The sequence below is a fragment of the Oncorhynchus mykiss genome, chromosome 5, assembly GCF_013265735.2.
Source record: "Oncorhynchus mykiss isolate Arlee chromosome 5, USDA_OmykA_1.1, whole genome shotgun sequence".
NCBI classification, from domain to species: domain Eukaryota; kingdom Metazoa; phylum Chordata; class Actinopteri; order Salmoniformes; family Salmonidae; genus Oncorhynchus; species Oncorhynchus mykiss.
In genome coordinates, this window is record NC_048569.1 from 71068956 (window position 1) to 71081011 (window position 12056).

The following is a 12056-nucleotide window of genomic DNA, read 5'->3' on the forward strand; positions in this document are numbered from 1 at the left end:
CTCATTTTGTCTGTCATAGTTGAAGTTTACCTATGATAAATTATAGGCCTTATCTTTTTAAGTGGGAGAACTTGCACAATTGGAGGCTGACTAAATACTTTTTTGCCCCACTGTATGTGCATTCAATTGCCCTCCCCCGATACTTTATTTGGCACTTACTATAGTAATTTCTTTATTTAACCTCTTGATGGGAAAAAGTTTTTTATTTTATTAAGTTGAACATGTGCTTTTTATAACAAAATGTTAGAATTAGGTGACAATTTTTTGGGGGACCAAGTTACACTTCTCAAAAGGCACTGTATTGGTGGAACAACACATCTCTCGTAGGAAGCTATTATAGGGACATTCTCCTGTCGACATTTCGGAACAAACACAACGCTAACAAATCTGAGCAGAAAAGGCATTTCAGGGATTTTTTTATTTTTATGTATTTTTTTTTTTTAAATACCAGAGACCTGACCAAACTGCTTTCACATTTTCATACCTTGAAAAACAGATAGTAAAAATGGAAGGTATGGCTTTAAAAAGGTCCACCTAATTTCCTCAGGAAAGGCGGCAGACCTTTCAGATAGTCAGGTGGTGAAGCAGGAGCAGCACTAACCTACAGGCGCAAAGTAGTAGACCATGTTTTTTTTTTTCACTTAAGTCTGACAAATCCTTCTTTGGTCTGATTCCCTTTTATTATTTACAGGAACAGAACAGAGGCAAATGCAGCATCTCTGAAAGTGGTGGTGCAGAGCCTCATGGCTTTCAACGTTCTTCTCTTGAGATATAGTCTGACTGTCCACTGAGGTGGTCAGCCCTGGGCCGTGCAGTGAGTAGTCCCTCTGTTTGGCCACGGGGCAGGGCGGGACGGGGCACCTGGCGGGACAACTGCTCTCTGCTACCTTAGCAATGAGTGGCCTCCATGGGGGAGAGCGTCAAGATGCTCCGGTCGTTGGAATAGAAGGGGTCCGAGTTGCTCCTCAATCTAAAAGCATCAACGACAGAGGAGTGAGGGGTGGCGGTGGGAGAGGATTAAGCTGAAAACCTACCTCTGGAGTGCTTGTCTGTCTGTCTCTGACCTGCCTAAAGATCCTTCATTTACTGTTGGATGGACAGCCATCGTGCCATTACATGGTACAGTAAGGGGATGTCATGGCACAGGAGTGGTTGAAGACCTTATCTGTATTGACATGAGGAGGCCCTGCCTTGGATCTGAAGCCCTGTCATCCTGCTCATCTTCCACTGCCTCACAACCCTGTCTCCTACACTACACTTCAACCTACAGAGGGAGCAGCACAAGCAAACAAAGTCAAACTAAAAAGGAGGAGAATAAGGTGCGTACAGTGAGGGTTAGTACAGGATGATTTAACATGGATGACTTGAACACAAACAGTCAACGTCTCCCTTCTCTATCTGCATGTCATTGTATGAATAATACATCCTATGCATAACCAGGTATACTAAATACTGTTTATTTTTATAATATGAAGCTCTTTTCTTGGCTGTACTATATATGAACTCATTTAGACGGAGTATATACTGCTAATACAAAAATAGGCATAATATCTAAAACAACTTAAATATATATGTGCATATCTATAGTAAAAAAAACAAACATAATATTTTTCTAATATCTAAGAGCCCTTGAAAAGAAAGCTCAACTCTTACCTTCAAGAAAGGCACAAGGCCTCCCCCCATCTTTCATAGCCTGTATAAGCCAACACCACCACCAGGGGACATAGTAGAGACTCACCACTTCTCAACAATATTCCTGTAGAATCTCATTCAACTATACCCATTATTTTATCTTTGGATGAAAAGTATCAACGACACCCTATACGTGCTATGTGGATTACGTCTTTCAGACAAAGACAACCGTTTAAGCGCTTATATGTACATGGTGCGGTGTAATTTCAAAAATAAGTATTTCTTGATAAATGTGTATGTTGGTGTGAATTGTCTAGTCTAGTGGCACTCCCTCTTGATATCAAGCTATTAGTCCATTGTCTATGGCCATCTAACAGAACAGAGAACAAGGCAAGCAGCAGAATATTAGATTGAATAGTGACGTCAAGGTGATAACAGCAGCATATAAATAACTTCGATGGGGGAAGTTGAATATTATCTAGATTTTAGACACAGTGGCAATGACGAGAGGTTCAGACAAAGTGCAGCAAAGCAAGAGGAGGAGTGACATTATAGAAAATATCATGGGACACACACAACAACGTCTGGTTACTCAGAATACAAAATACCAAAAGCAGTCCCATGCAACAAGAGTTTTCTTCCTCTCAAAAGCACTTATAAGGCTTCAAGTACTTAACTGTATAAAATATATAGCAAAAACACTCTCCTATTCTCCTTTTGAGACTACAGTTTTCCAGTATCTTTATGTCAGGGAGTGTGGTCCCAGTGTTTCAGCTGTGGCACACAGACACCAAACACTGCAGCATGTCAAAACACAAGCATCATCACTCGGTGATAGTACAGGGTACAGTAAAGTAGGGCTGATATATACCTCCCATGGCCCATGGTAGGGTCTCTATCTGCCCCTTTGCAGTGGCAGTATCTTAGCATTAAGGCCGGAACAAGTCTCAGTCTAACTTAGATCCTTTTCTTTCCCAGTGCTCGCCTCACCTCACAGTGTTGGGACAGTGAGGGTGTAGAGTACATGTGTGGGCAGACAAGGGAGGGGCTGAGAAAGCGTCACACTGGCATCATGCAGTCATTCTCCATAGATAAACACATACAGTATAAACAGACTTTGGCAAGACCAGGAGTACGGGTAAAATGCAGAACGAGAATACTTTAATAATGATCCAATAAATATACCTCGAGTAGCATTCTCCTGAAAAGATCTTTCAACATAAATACATTGTTGTAGATCAATAGCGACTTGGACTCTGAACCTGGGCTTAGCCTACACTGTGCAACACACTGACTCAGCAGGCTTTGGAAAAGTTAAAAGAAGCACAAAACTTCAGAAGACGACAAGGTCGATCAGCCACAAAGATAGGTTACAAAAAGCCCACGAGTGAAAGAAGATTTAAAAAGAAATCCATAAGAGTACAGACTTGGAAGGACAGATCGGATTACATAGACACATGGCTACATTGGTGAGCACGTTGTCCCACTGAATATGGAAGAAGAATAGACCATAAGAACCCCATGAAGCTGATCATAGCATACAAGATAAACAAGTCTCCATTAAAGGTCATTTTAGATCCAGGATCCTGATACTAGTCTCCCTCCATACAAAACCTTTGGCTGTCACTGGGGTGCCTGTCCTACCAGTAAGAGCGTAGTCTAGTCTACCTCTCTCTCGCTCTACTAGGCTAGGACCTCTCTCTATTCGGCTACTCCTGGGGAGCAGTGGGCTCGTCCTGCTCCAGCTTGTAGGAGATGCGCCTGCAGCAGTAGAGGCTACAGAGCATGGGGTCACACCTGTTAGCGCAGGCAGGGTCGCAGCGGCCCATTACTTGCTCCACCATCCGGCCCAGCCGGGTGCACCCATTCTCCCCCTCCGAGTAGCAGCACATGGAGTCCACGCAGCCGATGCCCTGGTAGTTGGTCTCAATAAGCTGCAGAGAGAGGGAGGGGAGATGACAGGTGGCAGACCACAAGAGAATATTACAATCAGCACATAAAAACAGGTCAAACCACTATCCAGAAGGAAACAGTCGAGGGAGCAAGGAGGGGGTGTTGGGGATTCTGAGCTCTTCACAACAATAAGGGGTGGGTGATGTACAAGGTGTCAGACACAAATGTACACAGTAAAGCTGGGGAGGTGAAAATCAATCAAATAAAGACTTGAATCAATACATTTAAAAGTGATAAACAATGCAGTATTTGCCAAGGCAAGCCTGTCCATGTATTCAAATCACACAGTAGTTACAGAGTTGTTATGTCAGTGTAACGTGTGCTTAAAAGTAAGTCGGCTCAGTTCCACATAATGATATATAATGGCGATTCACTCGCAAACAAAAGACAATCCTACGGATGCAAATGAATGGCGAAGGCAGAGAATTTTGCAAATTTAAAATGCATAGCCATAAGTGTAAGAAAGTCGATTCATAGACGGCTCTGATCTCTTACAGCAAACTCTTCATTTTCCTGAGTAAGCACTCATTGCGCAGAGCACTGCTGCAGAGGCAAACCTGAACACATCCCAAGACTATCGACACTGGTTTGGGGTTACAACGCTCAATTCCCCCCTCTCCCCACCACTCGGAAACTACTGCATATTTGCAACAGCAGAAACAGTGGTAAGAAGACTAAACCAAATAGGTATTAGGCTACATTGTATCATTCTACTGTATCTTACATTACACACTGTCTTCCGAATCATAACTGTTGGAAAAACTGGCAAGCAAGTTCAGGTGATATTGATATTCTTCTCATCAACACTCTACAAGGCCGATTACACAAAAATCCTTCATGTTTCCATCTTGACCTGTCGCTAGGGAATCCCTCTAACATGGTTGGAGGTGGTGATGATTGACAGTTAAAGTAGCTGTCCAGTGATTCCACATTTATGAAATATGACCTATAATTAAATTACAATATTAATCCTTCCAAAAATGGGAATTAAGTGTGTTAAAAAAGCTGTTTTTCTATATTTGAATGTTGTGGGTGTAACCAACAACAGAATGGTGTGGGCGTATACTGGTCAATACAAATACTCATGACAAGTAAACGCTGATTGGCCAACTTAGCCAATGAGCCATCTTGGCCAAAAACATGACATCATCCACTATGAGGAAATAGCCATACCCTTTGAAACAGTCTGTTTGAGATACAAGTAAAGAGTGTTTTTTTTCTGAAATGCATGCTGCCCCCCCAATCATTTCCTACGTGATTTACCGCCCCTGTAAATTAACACATTGTGTTAGCACAAACAGGAAAATCATACCAGTCACACAGAACTACACAATTGTCAGCTAGCTAGACCCATCAACAGCATAGAAGCCATCAATAACATGTAGAACCCACCAAAAACAGACCAAAAATACTAAAATCAAAAATACATAGGAGTTCGACTAAGGTGATATTGGTAACATTCATGTGAAATACAATGAGATACATTTGATCTATTGACAATCATAATCTTTGTTATTAATGAGGTGAAATAGTAACCTTGCCATTGATTTGATTAAATTAAGTCAGGGATGAGGTATATGAAAGTTAAATGACGGGGAACACCAAAAAATAACAAACAAAAAATAAATTTCATCTAAAGAACAAGTCAAAGAAAAAAAATGACAGAACAATCATTTTGCCATATGCTGGTAGGATTATTATATATTGAAATGAAAAATATGGTTTGTTTGAAACAATGAGCTTCAGTCTTTTGCTGCTTTAAAGGCATTTAGGCAAATAAAACATGCATAAACATTATTGCTTACATACACAGACAGAAAGGTGATCAATGACACAAATCATGATTAAATGAGGTTGGGTTTTGTTTTCACACAGGGCAGAATGCTGTAGTATCCAGACAGACAGGAGAACAAACGGGGACGACATCGAGAGGACAGTTAAACAAACGTGCCAGCATTCTCCCACCACCCAGGGTGATCATGCCCTGATAGGATCCCAGCTAAAGTCTCTAGGAGGGATGGCTCTGGTCAATGTGGCGGAGGGGGGGGGGGGCTATATGGGGATGGGTGGACAATGGTAGTTCAGGGGAGGACCCACACACACAGACGCCTGGCTGGGCCAGGGAAGGAGTAGGACTACTACCTAGGGGAGCATAGGGCTGGGCCTTGGGCGGGGGGAGGAGAAGCAGCTAGCAGTTGCCAATTGTCCTCCCCTCGGCTCCAGCTTTCAGCAGAGTCATATTCTGAGCTGACTGAACTCTTATCCTCTTCCATCTGGAAGCACAAAACAACCCATTAAGTCTCCCGGACAGAAGGAAACAGGAGAGAACAAGATGAATGAGCACAAAAACTACTCCCACATCCATTGGAGGTACGGGGATAGCCACATAGCAGTTACTGATCAATGTGTGTCCAAAACAATGTGTACACAAATCTTTTAATTAGGAGACTGGGCACAAAGATGTTCCAAGGAACCAATGAGCCAGTTTATTCATTTCAGTGTACTTTCAATTATGTAAATGTATCAACTATCTGGATGACTGAGGAATTAATTTAGAATTTGGATGATCAATTATTCCGTAAACAAGTCAATCCAATTAGGAAATTGATCACTTGCTTTTGGATGGAGTGGTCGTCATTTTCTCTGCTCATTGTGCATATCTTAAGAAACGAATGCTACTGTTTAAGAGCATGCTGTCCAGAATATGATCTTGAGATAGTGAATAAACTACTATGGAAATAGCATTCACCAGCCAGAAGCTTTGAAGTTCTTGCTAACTATAATTTTGTGCCTCAGAGTTACTGTATTAGCAGCAGCACACAAACAGACTCAAGCTGTGCTCCACATGCCGTTATGGCTGGAGCTTTATATTAGGGCTGCTGCACCATGCTGCAGTGAGGGGCTGCTCTGCCCAATGCAGAGAGCACTGGTCCTTCTATGCTAACCTGAAGTGGCGCGCACTTGATAGAGGCTTTCCTAGGGCCAACATGCAGGGGTGCATAACAAAGTGCCTTAGACTTATCCTTTCCTCTTTTTTTTACCCCCATTTCCCTTTCCCTAGAATGCTGGTTAGTTAGTTTGTCCTCTGCATGCAGACAAGACTTATTAGGCAGCACGGCCCTCCTACTCTACCTAATTTTGCCCAGCTGATTCTTGGCTCTGGAGAGAGGCTGCAGAGCGATGAAGTCGTCACTTATAGCGACTCGGTTGGAGTACATCTACAGAGCAGAGGGAAGGGCGGAACACACAGACAGTCAGTTAGGAGGGAAGAAGACATACATGGTAGACAGAGTAGTAAGACAGAAACATACACATGTGCACACACACACACACGAGTACATCAGTCAGAGAAAGGTGCCTTTATCACAGAGACAGGACATGAGACTCAAGCCTGAGAAAGAAATAACTTTTATCTTCTAAGAACCGCCGAGCAGCACTTTAGAGTGGGGATGCTAGAATTTCTGACTGAACAACTATTTGATGCAAAAAAGGCCAATACGTATAAACAAACAAAAAAACAGGGCATATCAATGTCAACCTTTTAAGCAAAGAGGAAATTGTGACCACAAAAACAGAACAGTTGAGGAGGCTGTTTAAAAAAAAAACAACTGTGTTCATGTTGAGTAACATGCTCCTACCATCTGGCATCTACAGTCTAGCTCTCCCACCTAGCAGACACACAGACACGCTACAGTAGGTTTAGAGCTGGAACAGAGAACCCGTTGTTTTGAGCGTGCCTTTGTCAGTTGCACAGTGAATTGTTGTTCTTGTGTTGTCTGTGAGGTGAAAAGCCATGCTGTGGTGCGAGTGTCATACGTTTCCTGTCAGTGTATAGTCTGTTACCACAAACGTTGCTGTGAGGGTGTCCTGTGGGTTAGCAACAAGCCGCCCACCCCTCCTCCTCCTCTGTCCTACCTGAGACTTCTGGGTGCTGGTGGGCTGGAGGTGCCTGTAGAACACCTTCTTGATGATGTCAGGGAAAAGGCAGGTGATGATGATGATGATGATTGCGAACCAGGCAGAGCCGCTGGACAGCAACTGGACGAAGACAAAGTACATGTCCTGGGTGTGGAGGAAAGGCCTGGAGGGGGGCAAAGGTCACAGAGAATCACACTGTTAGTCAGCCAACATTTTTTTTATGCTCAACTAACCCTGTGAGTAGAGCCTGGAATGGAACTTGAAGCTTTTTGACTGTCTGAGATGACAATGGAGATAGTGATGCTAGCCACTGTAAAACAGGTGAAAATCTGAGTAGACTGTATGCCACATGCAGTTCAATTACACTTGTTGGTCTTATCACATACTATATACTGGAGTGCCATGTGTACTAGACAAACACGGGTTGTGTGGGAAAGAGATGGCAGCTCAGCTCACCAGATGATTCCCCCATAAAAAATGGAGAAGATGAAGTAGAAAGCGATGGAGCCCCAGGTAACAAAGTGATTCATCCACGTCCAGAAGTGGGTCTCCAAGGCCAGCTGTTGACAGAGAGGAGAAACGACATGTAGTTTGGTCAGAACAGCATGTGAAACAACATAGGAGAGCAGAGTGGAGTGAGGTGCCAGTGACAACAATATCAAACATAGATAGACTTCATGTGGGATTGCTTTCAGATTTATGAATCAAACAATTGCAAAAACTCAAATAACATGATTTACCTTCAGTGTAACAGTGATGACCATTACTGTGAATACCAAAGTGCCAAATGTCCAGTTTCCAAACATCTACAAGACAAATAAAATAAAACATTTAAGAATTTTCACATAGAAAATACAATGGCATAACATTATCATAGGAATAATGCTTTAATAGGGATGTACACTGAGTATACCTAACACTAGGAGCACCTTCCTAATATTGAGTTGCCCCCCCACCCCCTTTTGCCCTCAGAACAGCCTCAATTCGTCTGGGAATTGACTCTACAAGGTGTCAAAAGCGTTCCACAGGGATGCTGGCCCATGTTGATGCCAATGCTTTCTACAGTTGTGTCAAGTTGGCTGGATGTCCTTGGAGTAGTGGACCTTTCTTGATACAAACTGTTGGGCGTGAAAAAAAACGGCAGCGTTGCAGTTCTTGACACAAACCGGTGCGCCTGGCACCTACGACCATACCCATTCAAAGACACTTAAAATCAAACTCTGAATGGCACACACACAATCCATGTCTTAATTGTCTTAAGGCTTAAAAATAATTATTTAACCTGTCTTTTACCCTTCATATACACTGATTGATGTGGATTTAACAAGTGACATCAATAACGGATCATAGTTTTCAGCTGGATTCACCTGGTCAGTCTATGTCATGGAAATAGCAGGTGTTCTTAATGTTTTATTCACTCAATGGAGATCGAGTGATGTGTTATTAGACAGCTTTCCAGAAGACTAGGCCTAACCTGTGAAGACAAAGTTACTGACTCTCCGAAAGCTATGGAAGTGAGCGTCTCCAACTAGCCATCACCACTCACACTGAGAAACATAGCACATCATCAAACGCATAACCAAGCAGGATGCTGATATAGAATGGACCAATGATAGTAACAGATGATAGGGTAGTAACTATGATGGGCATGCATCCACGGTAATTCAGTCAACTCTTACCAGTTGTCTGTTAGCTCTCAAAATCTGACGACATGCAGAGCATGAAAAGAGGGAGAAGAGAGGAAAAATAAAGAAAACAAAAAGCAAAAAAGAGCAACATGGTGAGTTCTTTTTCAACAACACGCCACAATCTAGTACAGGTGTGTCAAACTCGTTTTGCCCCGGGGGCTGCAGTAGGTCTTCAACGAGGTCCAGAGGGCGGCACTGAAGATCGGATTTATTTCCTCGCTGTCAAGATTGGCAAAAAAAAAAAATTGTCCTCTATACATTATTTTGGGAATTGTCGATGCTCCCTGACTGTCTAGCTCCACATGCCGTTATGGCGATTATTAGTGAGCTGGACAAGAAACTGTATGAATGTAGGTCCTTTATCATTTCTTCACCATTTCAATTTGGTTTGAGTCATTTTAAAGTAAATTGAGTCCGTTCCCACCCCTGCTCTAGTAGAAAGACTGAGACAGACAACCACAACAACACACGCAGCCTCCTGGAACCGTCTAGAACTTACTGCCATCACACTGCCTAACAAACTGAAATATCAATATTTCATATTACTGTCTTGGTAAAACACCCAATCAATATTCCCAGAGATCTGCACAGAACATTCACAATCAGGTTCCCTGTCAGGCCAAGCCAGGTGGATCTCTGGCCCTCCCTCCTCCAAGCGGACCACTACCAGAGGTAGAGCAGATGGTACAGTACAGCCACCCTCACCTGTCCATTCCCCATGAGAGACGTGTCCTCCCCCATCAGGATGTAGGAACCGAAGAAGAATGCAAATGCGTGGCAGAAGCCCAGCAGTGTCCAGTACAAAAAGGTCTTGAAGGAGAGGAGAGAGTTCTTGCTGATGTCTCTGTTGGTGTAGAGGGACAAAAACGGATGGTACTGTCCGTTATCAAATGCTTGTTGTGTTTTCAGGTAAATGCATCTAATGGAGGTACAGCCTCATTCAGTATGGAAAAAAATATGTCAAATAGAACACCATGTCCTACCTGTAGAGCACTGGCTTACTCTGCAGCACATGAGGATGGACCAGTTGCTCAAACAGGCTGTACACCAGTATGGGCAGGGAGGTGAAACAGATGTTGTAGAGTGTCAGGTAGACGCTGTCATACAGAGTCTGGGGAAACAGGGACACAAAAACGAGGTAGGACAAGGTTGCCACATAACCCCGGGCCATGTACAGCACAGCACAGCACATACACCTGCCAAAAAAAATCACTTCCGTTCTTTATCCAGCATCAACTGGTGCCGATATTTGGCTAATTTATACTGTATGTTGATGATCCAAAGCTGGACAGTTTGAGTTGTTGATTCCTCAGTGGAGATAAAGCTACACGTGGTACCTTCAGAACAACAGGGATGTTTATCACACAGAACACACTACACTGATACAACACTTACAACGCAACAGTAATAAGGGACCACAAAAAATGAACAAATAGAACTAATGAGACATTGAAAGACACTTACTTGTTGTGAAAACAGACAGAAGAACTGGTATAAAAACTGGGGCGTAATAAAGCACACATTCTAAAAGAAGACAAAAAGGGATTTAGACCTGAGACAATAACATCTAGCTCCTGTATTGGTTTTCATTGTATAGGGCACTGCAAAGCATCCTTAAACGTCGAACTCACCTTGTAAAAAAAGTACTGTACAAGGGTTGCTATTCTAATGTAGTAGAAGTGGCCATGGACAAGCAGCAATTTGGAAAGGAATTTAAACCTCGCTATTGCATAGTCACTGTTTTGTACTGCTTGTCTTCCCTCCTTGCCCATGATTCCTGGAAAAAATGAAAAGGTCTGTTATTAGCCACCTTGTATTGAAACTACAAACAAAATACAATATTGAGTAATTGACTATTGGGACGTTCCATGTCATTTCAGAAAGCCATGACACCCACCATATCAGATTGTTCTGAAATATCTTATGTTTCAAACTACAGAAACTAAGCATTCAGGAAACATTTTGTTGAAATAAAATTAGATCTGAGAAATTAAGCTAATTGATTGCACCCAAATTGTCCATTTTAATTTATAGGATTCAGATAATATTCAATCATTATAGTATTTAAAATCCAATTTGGACCAAATATTTTTCTATTAATAAGTAAGACTTGAGGAATCCAAAGAAGTGGTCAAAAGCCATTAGTTCTCAATGTTTAACAAGTGGTATGAAGCTGCGGCTCGGAGTATTGTTTCTTCATCCTATGTAATGTATTCTCAGTGAATTTGGTTTTTCCCTGTTCACAGAAATGTGTCATTGAAGGTTTATGTTCCATCCTACATCCTGATATTTCCAGGTTCTGACCACTAGATGGTGCTGTTCCTGCTATTAGGCAAAAAAGAATTTAGCCTCTTGAAACTAGGGGGCACTATTTTTCATTTTTGGAAAAATAACATTCCCAAAGTAAACGGGCTATTTTTCAGGACCAGATAATAGAATATGCATATAATTGACAGCTTAGGATAGAAAACACTCTAAAGTTTCCAAAACTGTAAAAATATTGTCTGTGAGTATAACAGAACCGATATTGCAGGCGAAAGCCTGAGAAAAATCCAATCAGGAAGTGACTCTTATTTAGAAACCTCTGCGTTCCTATGCGTCCCTATTGAGCAGTGAAAGGGATATCAACCAGATTCCTTTTTCTATGGCTTCCCTAATGTGTCTAGTGTCACAAGACCAAAAAAATTACCGTGAGCGACAACATTGCATCAGTGGTCAGCTGGTGGCTCTCAGAGTGATATGTGCGTAATAGACAAATGCGGCCATTGTTTCTCTCGCTCCTGCTAAGAAGCCAACTGACCCGGTTGATATATTATCGAATAGATATTTGAAAAACACCTTGAGGATTGATTATAAAAAACGTTT

General features: G+C 42.2%; 1 protein-coding gene across 5 annotated transcripts in view; it reads right to left on the minus strand.

Annotated features, from left to right (window-relative positions):
* Nucleotides 1–409: 409 nt before the first annotated feature.
* LOC110524470 (probable phospholipid-transporting ATPase IF) overlaps nt 410–12056 on the minus strand; it is a 36837-nt gene continuing 25190 nt past the window's right edge. The window contains exons 22-31 of one of the 5 annotated variants that reach the window (XM_021604157.2): nt 10823–10968; nt 10656–10715; nt 10175–10302; nt 9897–10035; nt 8244–8309; nt 7960–8063; nt 7501–7666; nt 6718–6803; nt 3430–3566; nt 410–970 (exon numbers count right to left, since the gene is read on the minus strand). In XM_021604157.2, coding sequence (XP_021459832.1) covers nt 3461–3566; nt 6718–6803; nt 7501–7666; nt 7960–8063; nt 8244–8309; nt 9897–10035; nt 10175–10302; nt 10656–10715; nt 10823–10968 — 1001 coding nt within the window. In that variant the 3' untranslated portion in view covers nt 410–970; nt 3430–3460. Of the gene's footprint in view, nt 3567–5727; nt 5859–6717; nt 6804–7500; nt 7667–7959; nt 8064–8243; nt 8310–9896; nt 10036–10174; nt 10303–10655; nt 10716–10822; nt 10969–12056 lie in introns of all 5 variants that reach the window. The other 4 variants (XM_036978281.1, XM_036978280.1, XM_021604152.2 and 1 more) reach the window with 4 other exon arrangements.